General features: G+C 41.9%; 1 protein-coding gene across 2 annotated transcripts in view; it reads right to left on the bottom strand.

The window, feature by feature from the left end:
- Positions 1-658: 658 nt before the first annotated feature.
- LOC137425073 (pro-neuregulin-4, membrane-bound isoform) overlaps positions 659-19,780 on the bottom strand; it is a 36,844-nt gene continuing 17,722 nt past the window's right edge. For both annotated transcript variants that reach the window (XM_068113088.2, XM_068113087.2), the window contains exons 2-5: positions 19,303-19,404; positions 15,823-15,940; positions 13,103-13,246; positions 659-1,703 (exon numbers count right to left, since the gene is read on the bottom strand). In XM_068113088.2, coding sequence (XP_067969189.1) covers positions 1,652-1,703; positions 13,103-13,246; positions 15,823-15,940; positions 19,303-19,402 — 414 coding nt within the window. In that variant the 5' untranslated portion in view covers positions 19,403-19,404 and the 3' untranslated portion in view covers positions 659-1,651. The remainder of the gene's footprint in view (positions 1,704-13,102; positions 13,247-15,822; positions 15,941-19,302; positions 19,405-19,780) is intronic.

Here is a 19,780-nt window from a genome sequence, read left to right on the forward strand (position 1 = left end):
ATTTTGAAATTATTGGCATACCTTCCCCAACCAAGAATGATGCACACCTGCAGCCAGTGATGCGTATATATATAAATGAGTGAAATTCATACCTTGTGAGATTACAAAGAGTCATAACTCCTCCTGCAACGTGATTTGGAGCCCTTTAGTGCCCCATAACCATCCCTCCAGACCAACCCTCTTTTTATATTTTCCCTTCCCTTTATCATTTTAGGGTCAAGCTTTATGCTTGTTTAATTAGATTTTTCACTACCCAAGCCCCTGCCTCCTCTTTTGTTCCTTTTCCCCTCGTTGTCTTTTCTATCAAAACAAATATGCAAGGCATACTTTTTATTCACACCTCAAAACCCCAATCTGTGGGCCTACAAAAGTGTTTTTAGTGGACTTCAGACTGTATCTCTCATTAAACTGGATGAATAGTGCACTATTTCTGGCAAAGTTATGTGGCCATTACAAATATATATGTAGTGTATCAAAAAGGTCACCAATGTTATAGACACAACGGTGTTAAGGTAGATCAGCCTCACCATCATTGACACCATTTGTTTTGACAATTGTGCGTGCCTAAGAAAGTGTCTCAACCACCACTCCGGCCACACCTTCAGCAATGTGGATCGGTTTAAACTTCAGAAAGAAATCACAAGATGGGACTCGCATGTAGTATGTCTTACATCCAAGGAATTTTTATTTCTATTTTTTTACTGCCATGTTTCAGGGAAAGGTGGGTTTGGAGGAAACCGTGAATGTTACTACATATAAATCTTTATAAGCAATGTACATATTTACAAAAGTGAAAAAGTAGGAAAAGGGTTTGTAAAAGTTTTGTCCCTTAATTGGATAGTGTATGAGTACTTTCAATGGCCTACCATTTTCAACAAACCTTTGATAGAAGTAAAAACTATACCAACACATGATGTTGCAGGCAAGCATGAAATAACATGTCAAATGTCGCGTTTTTATACCAATCCAATTAATATGGTAGGTTTTTTTTTATTAACATGTATGTTACAAGCACAGCACCAATGGAGCATTGAAATATCTATACATAATATATACAGGGAATGATGAGTAAGTTAACGACCCAGCATAGTTAAAAGAAGAAAAATAAAACAAGTTTGATTGTTCAGTATAAAGGTTAAAAAAAATTTTTTTAACTACACAAAAAATTCAGTGAAATTCCTGCAAAACAAAAATGTCACGCCATGGACGTATTGTTAAATTCGTGCATGCTTCTGAGGACAAAGCAGAGGTGACGTTTGATTATAAATAAGGCAGCGTCAAATAGTTATGTTGCCCCCTTGGATAAAACTTAAGTGCTGTGTTCCTACTTTATATCCAATTGAAGGAAAAACTGTGACATTATGCCAACGAAACCATGGAACAAATTTGGGGCAAACAGGTATTTCAAAGCAAGACAAAAATAAATATATTACAGTTTCATTAACTTATTAACACTTTTTCATCATTAACCTATTAACACGATAGAGCATATAATTCTGCATTAATAAAAATAAAACCTTCAGCAATAACACTATAGAGTTTGAAAGGGGTTCTCTTAATCTTTGTGCATCGTTGGCTGGAGTGATGGTGAAGGGATTGAAGAGAGGAGAAATATGCACCATGTTAACCCGACAGAATCAGTTGGTCAATCTCACACCAGTGCCTCCTCCGTCTCTGTCTCATCTGGTTGTTGTTTTTTGCATCTGTGACAAGGAGAAATCGGTTTTCAAAGAACCACTCTCACGACACACACACTAATATATATATATATATATATATATGTATATATATATATATATATATATATATATATATATATATATATATATGTATATATATATATATATATATGTATATATATATATATATATATATATATATATATATATATATATATATATATATATATACATACATACATATATACATGTTCACTTTTTTGAATATATAAAAAAATTAAGCACTTACACAGGGCTTTACATTCACACCAAAGATTTCAATCTTTGTCATCTTTTGTCTCATGCTCTTAGCGTCTCTCATGTGCCTTTTTGCAAACTCCAGGCATGCTGTCATGTGCCTTCTTTTTCTCAGGAGTAGCTTCCATCTGGCAACTCTCCCATCAAACTAAATTTGTGAAGTGCTGCATAGACTTGTCCTTTCAGCAGGTTCTCCCATCTCATCCAAGGAACTCTGTAGTTCTGTCAGAGTGGTCATTTGGGTTCTTGGTCACCTGCCTGACCAAGGTCCTTCTTGCCTGGTTGCTCAGTTTGGTTTGACGGCCAGCTCTAGAGAGAGTCTGGGTAGTTCCATATTATTTCCATTTCCTAATGATGGAGCTCACTTTGCTATTGAGAACTTTCAACACTAGAAATTGTTTTATACCCTTCCCCAGATATACATTGCATTCAGAAAGAATTCAGACCCCTTCACTTTTTTCACATTTTGTTATGTTGCAGCCTTTTGCTGAAATCGTTTAAATTCATTTTTTCCCTCATCAATCTACAATCAATACCCCATAATGACAAAGAAAACAGGATTTTAGAAAGTTTTGAAAAATTATTTAAAAGAAAAAACTGAACGATCATATTGACATAAGTATTCAGACCCTTAACTCAGTACTTAGTTGAAGCACCTTTGGCAGCGATTACAGCTTTGAGTCTTCTCGGGCATGACGCGACAAGCTTTGCACACCTGGATTTGGGGATTTTCTTCCATTCTTCTCTGCAGATCCTCTCAAGCTCTGTCAGGTTGGATGGGGACCGTCGGTGGACAGCCATTTCCAGGTCTCTCCAGAGATGTTCGATTGGGTTCAAGTCAGTTCTCTGGCTGGGCCACTCAAGGACCTTCACAGAGGTGTCCCTAAGCCTCTCCTGCGTTGCCTTGGCTGTGTGCTTCGGGTCATTATCCTGTTGGAAGGTGAACCTTTAGCCCAGTCTGAGGTCCTGAGCACTCTGTTTCAGGTTTTCATTAAGGATATCTCTGTACTTTGCTCCATTCATTGTTCCCTCAACCCTGACCAGTCCCCCAGTCCCTGCTGCTGAAAAACACCCCCACAGCATGATGCTGCCACCACGATGCTTCACTGTTGGGATGGTATTGGGCAGATGATGGGCGGTGCCTGGTTTCCTCCAGACATGACACTTAGATTGATGCCAAACAGTTCAATCTTGGTTTCATCAGACCACAGAAGCTTGTTTCTCACAGTCTGAGAGTCCTTTAGGTGCTTTCTTGCAAACTCCAAGTGGGCTTTCATGTGTCTTTCACTGAAAAGAGGAGAGGCTTCCGTCTGGCCACTCTGCCATAAAGCCCAGATCAGTGGAGTGTTGCAGTGATGGTTGTCCTTCTGGAAGTTTCTCCCATCTCCACACAGGATCTCTGGAGCTCAGCCAGAGTGACCATCGGGTTCTTGGTCACCTCTCTTAGCAAGGCCCTTCTCCCCCGATTGCTCAGTTTGGCCGGACGGCCAGCTCTAGGAAGAGTCCTGTTGTTCCAAACTTCTTCCATTTAAGAATTATGGAGGCCACTGTGCTCTTGGGAACCTTCAATGCAGCAGAACATTTTTGTAGGCATCCCCAGATCTGTGCCTCGACACAATCCTGTCTCTGAGCTCTGCAGGCAGTTCCTTCGACCTCAAGGCTTGGTTTTTGCTCTGATATGCATTGCCAGCTGTGAGACCTAATATAGACAGGTGTGTGCCTTTCCAAATCATGTCCAATCAATTGAATTTACCACAGGTGGACTCCAATCAAGGTGTAGAGACATCTCAAAGATGATCAAGAGAAATGGGAGGCACCTGAGCTAAATTTCAAGTGTCATAGCAAAGGGTCAGAATACTTATGTCAATGTGATAGTTCAGTTTTTTATTTTTAATAAATTTTCAAAACTTTCTAAAATCCTGTTTTTTCTTTGTCATTATGGGGTATTGAGTGTAGATTGATGAGGGAAAAAATGAATTTAAACGATTTCAGCATAAGGCTGCAACATAACAAAATGTGAAAAAAGTGAAGGGGTCTGAATACTTTCTGAATGCACTGTATGCATTTAAACCTAAGGGGTATATTTTTAATTATTTCAACAATTCTTTTTAAGCTTAAATTGCTTATAAAAATGTAATCTATATATAATGGAGCAAGTGTTTGTATGTATGTATGTATGTATGTATGTATGTATGTATGTATGTATGTATGTATGTATGTATGTATGTCCGCTGTTCACCCATTGGCTGGTCAGCTAACTTGACGCCACCCACAATTGTATCATGAAATACTTAACCTAAAGTACCCAGAGGACCCAAAAGCCCCCCCCCCCCCCCTTCAACACCCCGAGGACCTACAAGACTGAGAAGACCCAGACGACCCAAAGGACCCCAAGGACCCTACATACCCTCAGGACACTAAATATGCCAAAGGACCCAGAGGAACCAAAAGACCCCAAAGACTGAAAAGACCCTGAAGACCCAATGGACCCAAAAGACCCCGAAGATCTAAAAGACTGAAAAGACCCAATCGACCCCAACGACCCAAAATACCCCAAACACCCAAAAGACCCTGAAGACACAAAATAACCCGAAGACCCTTAAAGACCCAGAGGACCCAAAAGACCCTGAAGCCCCAAAATACTCCAAAGACATAAAAAACCCAAAGACCTAAAAGACCCTGAAGACCTAAAAGAAGGAAAAGACCCAATGGACCCCAAAGACCCTGAAGACCTAAAAGACCACAAAGACTAAAAATATTCCAAAGACACTTAACAACCCCGAAGATCCAAAATACCATTAAAGACCTCGAAGACCCAAGAGAACAAAAAGACCCCGAAGACCAAAAAGACCCTGAAGACCGAAAAGACCCAAAGACCCAAATTATCGAGAGGACCCAAAAGACTCTGAAGACCCTTATAGACCCCAAGTACCCAAAATTTGGAAAACATCCCGAAGACCCCAAAAAACACGAAGACCCATAAAGACCCACAATACTGAAAAGACCCAGAGGAACCAAATGACCCCGGTGACCCAAAAGACTTTATAGTTTTTCTCATAATTATCTATATATAATGGAGCAAGTGTTTGTATGTATGTATGTATGTATGTATGTATGTGTGTGTGTATGTCGGCTCTTCACCCAATGGTTGAACAGCTGACCTGACTCCACCCACAAATGTAACCTGAAATACTTAACCTAAAGTACCCAGAGGACCCAAAAGACCCTCCCCTCTCCCCCCTGAGGACCTACAAGACTGAGAAGACCCAGAGGACCCAAAAGACGAAGAGGACCCAAAAGACCCCGAGGACCTAAAGGACCCAGTGGAACCAAAAGACCCCAAAGACCTCAAATACCCAATGGGCCCCAAAGACCCCAAAAGACGCAAAAGCCCCCGAAGACCGAAAATACCCCAAAGACTGAAAATATTCCAAAGACCCTTCACAACCACAAAGACCCAAGAGACCCCAAAGACCCTTAAAGACCCAAGAGAATCAAAAGACCCTTAAAGACCATGAAGACCAAAAAGACCCAGAGGACCCAAAAGACTGTGAAGACCCAAAATACTCCAAAGACCATTAAAGACCTAAAATACCTCAAAAACCAAAAAGACCCTGAAGACCCAAGATAACCAAAAGACCCTGAAGACCCAAAAGACCCAAAAGATCCTTGAAGATCCAAAAATATGAAAAGAACCCAAAGACTTTTTAAAGACCCGAAAAGTTAAAAAGACCCCGGAGACCCAATGGACCCCAAAGACTGTGAAGACCCAAAATACTCCAAAGACCATTAAAGACCTAAAATACCTCAAAAACCAAAAAGACCCTGAAGACCCAAGATAACCAAAAGACCCTGAAGACCCAAAAGACCCAAAAGATCCTTGAAGATCCAAAAATATGAAAAGAACCCAAAGACTTTTTAAAGACCCGAAAAGTTAAAAAGACCCCGGAGACCCAATGGACCCCAAAGACTCAAAATACCCTGAAAACCTAAAATACCCCAAATACCCTTAAAGACCCTGAAGACCAAAACACACAAAAGACCAAAAATACCCTGAAGACCAAAAAGACCCAAAGGACACTGAAGACCAAAAAGAACCTTAAAGGGGAACCCAAACACAAAAAAAATTCTTCTAAAAACCATTGACAATCATTAATCACAGTCTAATTTGAAGGGAATTTTATTTTATTTTATTTGCGAATCACAAAGTGCCGAAAAATGCTCGAGTGTCGATTTTCGAGTTTGCTAGTGACATCCCATTGTGAACTTGCTGTGATCCTGCCGGCGACAGTACATAGAACAGAGAGACAGTGCATTCCGAGCTCGGACTCCGATCATGATTGGGGATGTTGGAGGGGGCGGGGTGTTTGGGTTGGTCGTGAGTGTTGTTAGCGAGGGTGATGGTTTTTGGGGGATTGTGTGGGGGTGGTCATGAGTATTGTTGGATAGGGTAATGGTTGTAGTGGGATTGTGAGGGCATGATGGAGTCTTTTTATCTTTGTGTTTTTATTTCATTTTCCAAAAGTTATCGGCAAAATAAATCAGGTGGTTACTTTTGTGCCACCATATATATAAATCACCACCTAAGTTGTAGTTGATGTGAATGCACAGATTACCACGAACAGCTTTAGGTGAATTATCATACTGTGGATATACGTATATATATACACAGTCACGTGAAAAAGTAAGTACTCCCCGTGTAAAGTTTTGACTTTTTCAACATATTTCAGCATACAGCTATTTTATCTTCATCTATCTATAATTCCAGTAATCTCTGTACGTTTGTACGTTTGTACGTTTGTCTGTCTGTGACCGCTGTTTCTCGACAACCACGGGTCCGATATACTTTTAACTTGCCAGGTATATTGCTGGGGACCCGAGGATGTGCCTTTTCAAGGTTTCATATTAATCGGACAATTACTTACCGAGCTATGTCCAAAAAACGATTCAACCAATCAGAGAGCAGCGAACGATCGCGTGTGCCGAACGTGGCGGGCACACTCTGCCTCGGATGGCACATTTGAGAGCGTATTCATTTATTTCACGTTTGCAAACTATGTTGGCGTTAAACTATGTTTTACAACTAATAAAAACGAATTTGCGATTCATTCGCTTTCCTGCGCGTTTGTGTACGCGATGGCGATTTCTTTACCAAACTCCGGAAGCCGTTCGCTTTGGACCAAACCATTGCATGTAAATAGAGGGGGGGGATTGTCACCACTCGCAAGCCGTTCGCTTTGGACCAAACCATTTCATGTAAATAGAGGGGGGGGATATAATTTTAGATATATATATATATAGTACGGGCATGCCCTAGTTTCAACAATGTTGATAGATAAAGGTGATATAATATAACAAACATCATGAAACATTTACATTTTGTAGTCCATTGTATAATTTAAATAAACATCAATGCAAATTTCGCATGTGGAAAAAGTAAGTACACCCTTGGCTCTAAAAGGTGGTATTGGCCCCTTTGGCAGAAACAACCTCAAGTAGGCGTTTCTTTTAACTGTCTAGTGTCTACCAGTCTCTGACATCGACTGGGAGAAATTTTTGCCCACTCCTCCATGCAGAATTCTTTCAGCTGTGCGATGTTTGAGGGGTTTCTTGCATGCACAGCTCGTTTCAAATCCCCCCACAACATCTCGATGGGATTTAGATCCGGGCTTTGACTTGGCCATTCCAGAACCCTCCATTTCTTTCTTTTCAGCCATTCCTTGGTGGATTTACTGGTATATTTAGGGTCATTGTCATGTTGCAAGGTCCACCTTCGGTTGAGCTTCAACTTTCTGACAGATGGCCTCACATTATCCTCAGGCACCCTCTGGTACAATGAAGAATTCATAGTGGATTCTATGATGGTGAGCTGCCCAGGCCCTGATGCAGCAAAGCTGCCCCAAACCATAATATTTCCACCACCATGCTTTACAGTTGGTATCAGGTTCATGTGGTCAAATGCTGTCTTTGGTTTTCGCCAAACATGTCTTCTGGTACTGTGGCCAAATAGCTCTACCTTTGACTCATCTGTCCAGAGCACATTGTTCCAGAAGTGCTGGTCTTTGCCTCGGTGTTCATTGGCAAACTTTAGTCTTGCCCTGATGTTCTTTCTGGACAGCAAAGGTTTCCTCCTGGCACACCTCCCATGTAGATCAAATTTGTGCAGCCTCTTTATAATGGTAGACTCGTGCACTTTGACATCAACAGTGGCAAGAGCTACCTGTAGGTCCCGTGATGACATTCTGGGGTTCTTAGAGACTTCTTTCAGCATCTTGCGGTCTGCTCTCGGGCTGAACTTGCTGGGGCGGCCTGGCCTGAACAAGTTGGCAGTTGTTTGGAATCTTCTCCACTTGTCGATGATCTTCCGGACAGTCGAATGATTGGTTTCAGATTGTTTGGAGATCTTTTTAAATCCCTTACCAGACTCGTAGGCATCTACAACCTTCTTTCTGAAGGCCTCAGAGAGCTCTTTTGATCTAGGCATGGTGACACCACACAATTCAACATCAAAGAGCAAAACAAACTAAATTTCTGAGGTTTAAATAAGACAGGTTCCTCCAAGATCCTCTCCAACAATGTTCTAATCATTTGCACCTGAGCTAGTGCACCTGATTCTAATTTTAGGTATTTGAAGTAGTGATAAATGTCGGGGTGTACTTACTTTTTCCACATGCGAAATTTCCATTTATGTTTATTTAAATTATACAATGGACTACAAAATGTAAATGTTTCATGATATTTGTTATATTATATCACCTTTATCTATCAATATTGTTGAAATGAAGATCAAATAGCTGTATGTTGAAATACGTTGAAAAAGTCAAAACTTTACATGCGGTGTACTTACTTTTTCACATGACTGTATATATATATATATATATATATATATATATATATATATATATATATATATATATATATATATATATATAGATAGATATATATATATATATATATATATATATATATATATATATATATATATATATACATATATGTATATTTATATACATATATATATATATATATATATATATATATATATACATATATGTATGTATATATATATATATATATATATACATATATATATATATATATATATATACATATATATATATATATATATATATAACTGTGAGAAATAGTGGAAACTCGACAGTACGAGCAGGGCGTCTCATTTGCATTAAATAAATAATCGGGAGATTAAATCAGACGCGGATGTAGCTTCAGGACATCGATCTTTAATTTTCGACAAGCTTTCGACCAACAAAGGTCTTCTTCTTAGTCGTCCCCAAGTTCAGCGTATTGTTGGTCGAAAGCTTGTCGAAAATTAAAGATCGACGTCCTGAAGCTACATCCGCGTCTGATTTAAGCTCCCGATTATATATATATATATATATATATATATAATATATATACATATATATATATATATATACGTATATACAGGGTGAGCCAGACATATGGTCATTTTTGAAATTCGTGTGAAGGAAATAAAAAATTATATTCCAAAATAAATTCATTCATGATATTGAAGTACATAACATGCATTTTTATTTTTTACTGATTTCGTGTAAAAAATTGTATTTCAAAATAAATTCATTCATGATATTGAAGTACATAACATGGATTTTTATATTTTTACTGATTTCGTGTTTTTTTTGCAGGCAGAACACTTGAGTGACCATGTGGAACTGGTCAGGTGAAGAACGCGCTTTCGCTATCAAAGCTTTTTACAAGAGTAATCATGGTGCAACTGCTGCACAACATCAATTCAAACTCCATTTCAATGTTCAACGTCATGGAAATGTGCCGTCTGTTCGTGCTATCAAGTTATGGGCTCAGAAGTTTGAGTGGACCAGTTCAACTTTAAAAGAGAAACCTATTATGTAGCACCCAAATCAGTAAGAATGGCACAAAACATTGAGCGTGTAAGGGAGTGAGTTTTGAGAGGTCCGTGTCGCTCCAGCCGAAAGCATGCATCAGCCTTAATAATTTCTCACACGTCACTACGCCGCATATTGCACAAGGATTTAAACTTTTATCCCTATAAAATTCAAATTGTCCAGGAATTATGCCAAGATGATGAGATTGCCCGCAACAATTTTTGTGAGGGAATGCTTTCATTTATGGACGGAAATGAAAACCAAAACATTGCTAACAATTTGTTCATGTCTGATGAAGCCCATTTTCATCTGTGTGATTATGTCAACAAGCAAAATACTCGTTTTTGGGCAGGTAAAAACCCAAGAGAAATGCACACAAAACCGTTACACAGTCCCAAAGTCACAGTGTGGTGTGCACTTTCGTCGTTCGGCATCATAGGGCCTTACTTCTTTGAGAACGATAACGGAAATGCCGTCACTGTAACTGCACCTTGATATACCGATATGGTTTCTAACTTCCTCTCCAGAGAAGTAAACAGATTTGCAGAAGTGAGCCCAATGACGTGGTTTCAGCAAGATGGTGCAACTTTCCACACCACCAGTGTACATGACCACTGCAAGGGCGTTCTTTCCAAAGCATGTCATTTCCAGAAACGGCGATATTCCATGGCCAGCGAGGTCACCCGATTTGACTGCATGTGATTATTTATTGTGGTCATATCTAAAGGACAAAGTGTATGTTAACCATCTACAAACTCTTCATGAACTTAAGGAAAACATCAGATGCTAAATCAATGATATTGACGTGGCCATGTTGCAGAACGTCATGAATAATTAGCATCCAAGATTGGAGGAATGTGTCAGACGAAATGTTGCGCATCTCCTAGATGTTCTTTTCCACAAATAAATGGCATGTTATGTACTTCACTTTCCGTCTTGACCGTCTTGTTCTTTTCATCGAAGGTCGTTTTAACATAGCCTGGAGGTGTGTTTAGGGTCATTATCTTGCTGTAGGATGAACCCCTGACCATCTAGGCATATACCAGAGGGTATTGCATGGCGCTGCAAAATGCTGTGGAAGCCCTTTTGGTTCAGGGTGCCAGTCACTTTGTGCAAGTCGCCGACACTGGATCCAGCAAAAGAGCACCAAACCATCAGGCTTCCTCCTCCATGTTTGATAGTTGGTGTCACACACTGAGGAACCATCCTTTTGCCTACTTGACGGCATACAAAATCCTGCATGATGAACCAATTTCAAATTTTGATTCATCGGTCCATAAGACCTTCCAGTCTTCAGTAGTCCACTGGCGGTGCTTCGTGGCCCAGGCAAGCCTCTTTTTCTTATTTTGCCATCTTAGCAATAGCGTTCTTACTGCCACTCGACCTGTCAAACCTGCGGCTCGAAGTCTTCTCGTCACAGTTTAAACTGAGACTTGCTTACTTCGACCAGTGTTACGCTGTGCTTGAAGCTGTTGTCCTGTGAGCCGCCTATCACGCAAGCTGTTGACTCTCAGGAAACTTATCTTCTGATTCTGTTGTGGCTTTGGGTCTACCAGACCTTTTCCTGTCAGAGTTTCCTCTAGTTTCCAATATACGACTTCCAGCAGTGCAATATTGTCCAAATAATGCTTCAGAGGGTGTAATAACAGTCTGTTCCAAAACTGCTTTTATACAGACAGGGGGTTTGTAATCAAGTCATCAGCAGAGGTTGGGACACCTGTAGGAATTGTTTGCATCAACTTTCAAGGGTTAATTTACTTACATTGCTGCAGAACAGCTCTAAGTTGTTAACCCATTACTTGTTCCTTGAAGAAGGCCTTTTTTTTTTTTACAATGTAACTGTGCAATTTACATTATTTTCCCGTTTTTGCTAACCTAAACTTTTTTTTTTACCTCGAGCAGTTTACTGCTTACCTTTGTACCATTTCAGGTTATTCACTGGACTTGAATTGCTTAAATTTCAATAAAAACTGGAAAAATTGAGGTGTTCTAAAACTTTTGACCGGTAGTGTAATAGCACATCTTTCTGCCGTGACTCCTTTCGAGGCTCGGAGGTACACCGTGGCCGGGGTTTGGGGAGGAGTACGGAACTATATATATATATATATATATATATATATATATATATATATATATATATATACATATATATATATATATATATCCACAGTATGCGTTCGTGGTATTCTGTGAATTCAAATCTCTCACACATATCACCTTACCACAAGGGAGTTCCCTAGTCTTTGAATATGCCGACGATGAAAGGACACAATAAAATTAATCAACATTACAGGCTGCAGAAACATGTGAAAGGTACAGTATCAGGCAAGTCTTAGGAGTCACCTTGACTGATGAATGCCAAGTATTTGGCAAAAATAGCACAAATATTCTCAGTGAAAGGAAAGTTACTGGTTCACGAAATATCACACCCTTTTTTGTAAGCATCTGAAGTTCCACCTCTCTGTTAATAGAATTACAATTACCATTCTGCCGATTTTGATAGCTGCTTCTTTTTGTAGAAACCTGTGGTGTGTAATAGCAGATCAACAAGCATTCTGAGTATTGCGCTGCAATACATGTCCCCTACCGGCAGTCTGTCGTCCGGAAAACTGTTGGAGAAATTCCCAAAGTTCAAAGTGCCATAACTTTGTCAAAAATGATCGAAACGTCGTGAAGTTCGAACTTGATCTGTACCTTATCATGTGGAAACCATGTACCAAGTTTGAAATCATTGGCATTAAGAGTTTAGAAAAGAAAGTCCGGAAAACTGTTCTTTGCGTGACGGATGGACAGACGGACAGACGGACAGACGGAGGGACAGAGAGACGGAGTGCAAACCTATAGTCCCCTCCGGTGTACACCGGTAGGGGACTAATAAGGGGGATTAAGTTATCACAATTTGGCTTTGAATTGCCAAACAAACCTTATGTTGGAGGCTTTAGTAGAATGCCATTCGTGGATTACAAACACAGTTGGGAGATAAAGCCATGAAAGTTATATAATTAAACATGAAGGAAAGACAGGTGGATATGAAAAATAAAATGGAAAGGAAAAAAAGGTAGGGAAGAGAAATGTGTCTGGAAGTGATGGTGGTAAGGAAGTGAAAAACTGCCATTTTCCATATAGGATACGTATAAGTAGATTCTCCCAGATAAGTATGATAAACAGGCGATTAAAGCAACATACATAGAAATGCTGTGGAGCCATTGGCCTATGCTGAAGTGACGTTGCACTTACCTGTAGAAGGAGATGAGTATTATGAAGGCTGCAACGAGAACGGCAGTCACAGGAACCACGATTAATAGCACATTCTGGTGAGACGCGCCGTTAAACTCCAGAATGTGTTTTCCACAGCGCTGTCCAGAATAATGTGATGCACACCTGCACCAATAACCACAGGGATATAGAATTAGCATGTGGTGATGGTTATCATGAATGGTTCGGGTTTCATTTGATTCAAAAATTCCTGTTAATTTGTATTTATGATTTATTTTTTTAAGTTGTTGTAACATATGAATGACATCAAATTGTTAATGATCAGTCCATTTTTACAGGTGCAGAGTCATATTATGTTCATTGAATAGCTGTGATGAGCATGCAGTTACAAGTAGAATGTGACCTAGGTGAGCATGGTGGAATGGCTAATTGGTACCGAGAGATATTGTGGCGTTTTTTTTTCTCTTATTTTTTCTAACGATGTCATTGTGGTGTACATGAGGTTACAAACATTGCCGATAAATGCTCAACATATAATTACGGTTAAAATATATAACATAGAATGTGATTATGTTGTCCATATATAATTTGGAGTCCTCTACATATTATGTACACATTAGGAGCAAGGTGGGATGAAAAAAAACAACTATAGAAGACAAGGGGGAGACACGCAAGACGATGTCACCATGATGCCACACATCTGAGCTACAACTATCGGGGATGCCTCTTCGCGGTGGTTGTACCACCCAATGCAAGTCGGGGGTCAAATTTTCCCCATTCTTCCCTGCTGCCCGAATTTTTCAGGGCAGCATGGTCACGGTCAGAGAGCCGATTGGTCCCCATGGACCGACCCTTTCTTTCTTTCTTTCTTTCTTTTTTTCTCTTTCTCTTTCTCTTTCTCTTTCTCTTTCTCTCTCTCTCTCTCTCTCACCCTGTTGTGGCCCTGACTTTGTGAAAGTGGGGGTACACCATCCTGGATGTCACTCCTGGGAGATGGATCGGCCATCTCTGTTGCACAGGCTTGTTCGAGAGAACTGTTTGGGGTTATACAACAACACCAACTCAGCCTGTAATCCTTTTGTGGTCGGCAAAACGAGTACTAGAACTTGCTGAGGGTAAGATATCAACAACCGTTGATCTGGGGATAGTAATGTTATGGCCCCTAACGAAGTGGTAGATGCCAATCAAAGAGGAGCTTTGGGATCGCCTCAGACTTCGCTCGACACCTTACCTTTATTGGTGATATTAGGCGATTACTCTACAGACTATAATATTCATGGAATTGAACCTGGAGTCCCTTTAATGGCCAATGCAGTGGTGCAACTGAAGAGAAAGCGTTAAACACTCATTTAACCAGTGTCTATAACACAAGTTTGCATTTGGATCTGAGGTTATGTGCACACTGCTTCACGAGACCATTTGTGTAGTCACCGAAGGAAGATGTTCCAGAGGTTCACAAACTTTGTGATTTCACCGGGCCTCGGTGAAATCACTTATCATAGTGGGTCAATAGACTACACGCTATGTCATTGCACATTCTCCACCACCACAACATGGCTGACCATGACAAATTCGAATTCGACAAACAAATACTTACAAGAGTCCATATAGATGTACTAATTGCTTTATACTCGTTGTGTAATATTTAAGTATAACCAAGATAATTTTGTTTTTTACTTGTTTGATCTAATAAAATAAGTGGGTTTTCTTTTCCTAATGACTAGTGTAGCTCAGATGTTGTTGTTGTTGTATAGCCCCGGATAGTTCTCTCCAGCAAGCCACAGTCAGAGAGACAGCCGATCAATCTCCCAGGAGCAACCTAGATATCCCCCACATCCAGAATGTTGTACCCAAAAAGTTAGAGAGAGAGAGAGAGAGAGAGAGAGAGAGAGAGAGAGAGAGAGAGAGAGAAAGGGCCGGTCCATGGGGACCGATCGGCATTCTGACCGTGCTGTCCTGACAAATATTGGCAGCAGGAAAGAATGGGCAAGATTTGGCCCCTGACTTGCGTTGGGGGGTATGACCACCGCGAAGAGGCATCCCCGATAGTTGCACAGGCTGAGTCGACCTGTCTGGTGTTCTTTTGGCATGGTCTGTGGTTTGAACTCCGGACCCTAATATCCTAAGCCAATCGCCTTAACCCTCAAGCAACCACCAGGCATCTAGGAACGAAATGAATACAAAATTGATGAACTACCGAAGTACGTTGGCCCAACAAGTGCCGCTATTGAGAAATACCATGAATAGTTGCCTAATACTATTAATAGTACAACGACGATGCTTACAATAAGTTGTAAAACGAACATATCAATTCAGCTTTCACCTGTAACCACGTACCCCTTACATCAGGTTATGTGCTTTGATTTGACCTCATATTACACATTTAAAAAATCAGAGCAGGACCTCTTTCCACTCTGTTGTAATTGCAGAACATAAGATTAACTCTTAAGTCTGTAACCACCCCATAAAAAACGACTAAGATAGGCAAATGAATAAAAGCATGGGATTCAATGTATATCAATGCTGCCCTACAAATGTTATCCTATTGGTGTAGATGCTCTGTTGAGGTTGTGACAGTTCCTGAATGTGCCAATTTAAGCCATGTTTTATAATGTATGTCCCTGAGCATGAACACCGGGCATCAAGCTCAACAATGGAGTGTGATTGGAATGAATGTGGTTAATAAGCCTGGTTAAGTTAATAAGCCAAACTAATCAACCACTCGGTAGGAAATTACTTACAAGCACATTAAGTGATCCAAATGAGGGTAGTAGTAACACGTGCCACCATTGAGGCAAAAATCCTTTTTCTCAATGGGGCACTCTTCGGTATTCGCTGCAGACGTTTGCACCACTTGTCCTGTGGGATTGGAGGGAAGATTCAAAGCCACAATTTTGAATAATTCCTGAATTCCGCACAGTATCACTTTCTTGACGGCACTTGCAATTGTGTGCGTTTACTTTAATTGCATTACATGTGGTGGAATCCACTACTATTTGTAGCTGTGATGGAGGTGCTGGCTCAGAACGTAAAGGAGGTTTACCGTGGGAGTTGTTGTATGCAGATGATCTGGTGTTGATTGCGGAAAGTATGGATGGACTGAAGGAAAAGATGAACAAGTGGAAGGAATGTATGGAGACAAAAGGTCTGAAGGTGAATATCGGAAAGACGAAGGTGATGGCAAGTGGTAAAGCATGTGGTGAGGTGGAAAGAACTGGGAAGTGGCCATGTGCTGTGTGCAGGAAGGGTGTCGGAGTGAACTCCATTCAATGTACAATGTGCGCTGAGTGGGTTCATCAAAAATGTAGTGGTCTGAGAGGGTCATTAACCAGTGTGGCAGCTACATTCAAATGTAAGGTATGCACAGAGGGAGCTGCAGATGGAGGAAATGTTGAGTTGGATCTTGGAGACGGCGTGAAGCTGGAAGGTGTGAAAACATTTTGCTACCTCGGAGACGTGCTGAATGGAGAAGGTGGATCAGACTCGGAAACGGTTGCTAGAGTGAGATGTGCATGGAAGAAGTTTCGGGAACTGAGTGGCGTGCTGATGAGGAGTGGAGTGTCGTTGAAGCTGAAGGGAAAGGTGTATGCAGCATGTGTGAGAAGTGTTATGGTTTATGGGAGCGAGACACGGGTAATGAACGTAGAGCAGCAACGCAAGCTGGAAAGGGTGGAAATGCGAATGGTTCGGTGGATTTGCGGATTATCGTTGAGAGAGAGGAAGACAAATGATGAATTGCGAAAGATGATGGGAATGGAGCCTGTGATTGATGCTGTGAAGAGGAACAGGTTGAGATGGTTTGGTCATGTGTTGAGGAAGGATGAAAGTGACTGTAGAAGTGAATGTAGAAGGAAGTAGAGGACGGGGAAGACCGAGAAAGACTTGGCTAAAGATGGTCGAAGAAGAAATGCAGGCAAGGGGGTTAACAAGGGGAGATGCAGAAAATATGGCAAAATGGAGAAGATTGTCATGGGGACCGCAAGGATAACCCCCGATCTAGCAAGGAAAATGGCCTTAAAATGCATGCTGTTGTTGTTGTTGTTGTAAATGTGGTGGAATCCCATGAAGCAAGCACGCGGAGGACACACATGCCATCAAAACATTTCTGACACCATTCTGGTCCAGCTAGCTTTCCTTGTACCAAACATACAAGAGTAAACTTGTTTGATCAAAACTTCATTTGAGCTCTTAAATGTACTTTATGAGACCAATGCTGCCACTTATTTGGTGCATGGATAATGCGAGATGATACTTCATTTAAGGGCTCCTGGGTTCGGACAGTGCATGTGGAGGTTTACAAGTATCAACATTCACGCAATTTCGAGTTATGTGCATTTTTGTTGTATACACTGGTGGTGTAGGTTCAGAGTCGTTGGTTCGCACACCTACTGGAAGTAAAAAAAATCTATAACCACACACTATTCAGTTAATTCTGTCAAGGTATAATTACCTTTTCGTCGATTTACTTCACCTAGAAACCTCAGCAGTCTTAACACTTAGTGACAAATATGGTATCAAAGGACATTCCTAGCAAACTCCATAAATATTGCATACTCTTACATGAGCCTCGACTTTGTATACGGTACCAAAAAAAACACTCCGTTACAAACTAATCCCCTTACAAATGGAACCCAAGACTCCTTACTAATGCTTCCACTAACTTCGAGCTGCGGACCTGGGGTTGGGGACTTGAAGAAGAAAGGGGGAGTGGACGACAGAGAGTTGGAGTGGGGGGGGGGGGGGGAGGGGAGGGGAATATGAGAGGGGTGTTGAGGTTTTGGTGGTGGTGGTGGTTGAGGATGTGGGATTGGTAGGAGGGGTACTTTAAGAAGAAAGGGAAGCCACAAACCAGGAATGGTTACGGAAGGCGAGGGGGGGGGGGGCATCAGGACTTGAAGAATAAAGCGGGAGTGAAGGACAGAGAGTTAGAGTGTAGGGGGGGGGGGGTAGAGAATGGACAGGGAGATGGAGTGAGGAGGGCGTTAGCGAAAGGATAGAGTTGGGAAAGGGGAGCTGAGTCTCTGGGCGGAGGATGACGACTTGGGGTTTGGGGTTGGAGGGGAAGGTCAGAGGATTTAAAGAAGAAAGGGGGAGCTGTGGGTTTGGGAGGGGAGTTGAGGACTTTGGGGAGCTGGGTTTGGCAGGATGTCTTGAGGACTTGAAGGAGATAGGTGAGCTGTGGACCGGGTGTTGGGAGTGGGGTTTGGGAAATGAAGAAGAAAAGGGGAGTGGAGGACCGAGATTTGGAGTGGGAGGAACAGAGTTGGGCGGATGGGGGAGGTGAGTTGAGGACTTGGGGTTGGGAGGTGGGGTGGGTTGAGGAATTGGGGTTGGAAGGGGTGTGGGTGGGTTGAGGACTTGGAGTTGGGAGGTGGGGTGGGTTGAGGAATTTGGGTTGGAAGGGGGTGGGTGGGTTGAGGACTTGGGGTTGGGAGGTGTGGTGGGTTGACGAATTGGGGTTGGAAGAAGGGTGGGTGGCTTGAGGACTTGGAGTTGGGAGGTGGGGTGGGTTGAAGAATTGGGGTTGGAAGGGGGGTGGGTGGGTTGAGGACTTGGAGTTGGGAGGTGGGGTGGGTTGAGGAATTTGGGTTGGAAAGGGGTGGGTGGGTTGAGGACTCGGGGTTGGGAGGTGTGGTGGGTTGACGAATTGGGGTTGGAAGGGGGGTGGGTGGCTTGAGGACTTGGAGTTGGGAGGTGGGGTGGGTTGAAGAATTGTGGTTGGAAGGGGGGTGGGTGGGTTGAGGACTTGGGGTTGGAAGGGGGGTGGGTGGGTTGAGGAATTGGGGTTTGGAGGTGGGGTGGGTTGAAGAATTTGGGTTGGAAGGGGGGTGGGTGGGTTGAGGACGTGGGGTTGGAAGGGGGGTGGGTGGTTTGAGGACTTGTGGTTTGGAGGTGTGGTGGGTTGAGGACTTGGGGTTGGAAGGGGAGTGGGTGGGTTGAGGAATTGGGGTTGGAAGGGGGGTGGGTGGGTTGAGGACTTGGGGTTTGGAGGTGGGTTGTGTTGAGGAATTGGGCGGAATGGGGGGTGGGTGGGTCGAGGCATTGAAGAACTATTGCATATTTTTAGGAGCACGTACCATATTTTTAAAGGTGTTTGGTATGTTTGAATCAGAATGGACGCTCTAGCGTCACCATTAGGCCTTATTAGTGTCAGTCATTGCTTCTTTCAGGCATGCATTTACTGCTGAACCCTCGTGGGTAAACAGGTGCAATACACTCACGTGTTGATGTGCAGGGGGTGCCGGGTTTGCAGTTAGTCACTGGGGGATCTTCGGTGCAGAGAGTTACAGTCACAGCCATGACCGCACAGACCAGACGCATAACTACAGTGGAAGAAAGGAGAGGAGAAAACAGTTTGTTGTTTGTCCGTGGTGTTATAGTCTAGATACCGATAAGGAGAGCGCCATAACCTCGGGACACGTGGGCACCGCCTCGATCTGCTCAGTAATAAAGTTCATTTTTGACACAAGTAATATTGCGAAAGGAGACACTCTTACACTCTGGGACATGAATAAGTAAATATCGCCAATCTGTAAACCTCATCGAAGACATTGATCATTGGGACAAATGCCGTCACAATTCAAATATCCACATTCGCAGAGGAGATAAAATCCGCCACCAAGAACCTTTGTGACGAGTCAAGTCGCTCGTCACATTATAAATGCCTGACACACAATGACCTAGACGAAGAGTAGTAAT

The sequence above is a fragment of the Myxine glutinosa genome, chromosome 4, assembly GCF_964187855.1.
Source record: "Myxine glutinosa chromosome 4, kmMyxGlut1.1, whole genome shotgun sequence".
NCBI classification, from domain to species: domain Eukaryota; kingdom Metazoa; phylum Chordata; class Myxini; order Myxiniformes; family Myxinidae; genus Myxine; species Myxine glutinosa.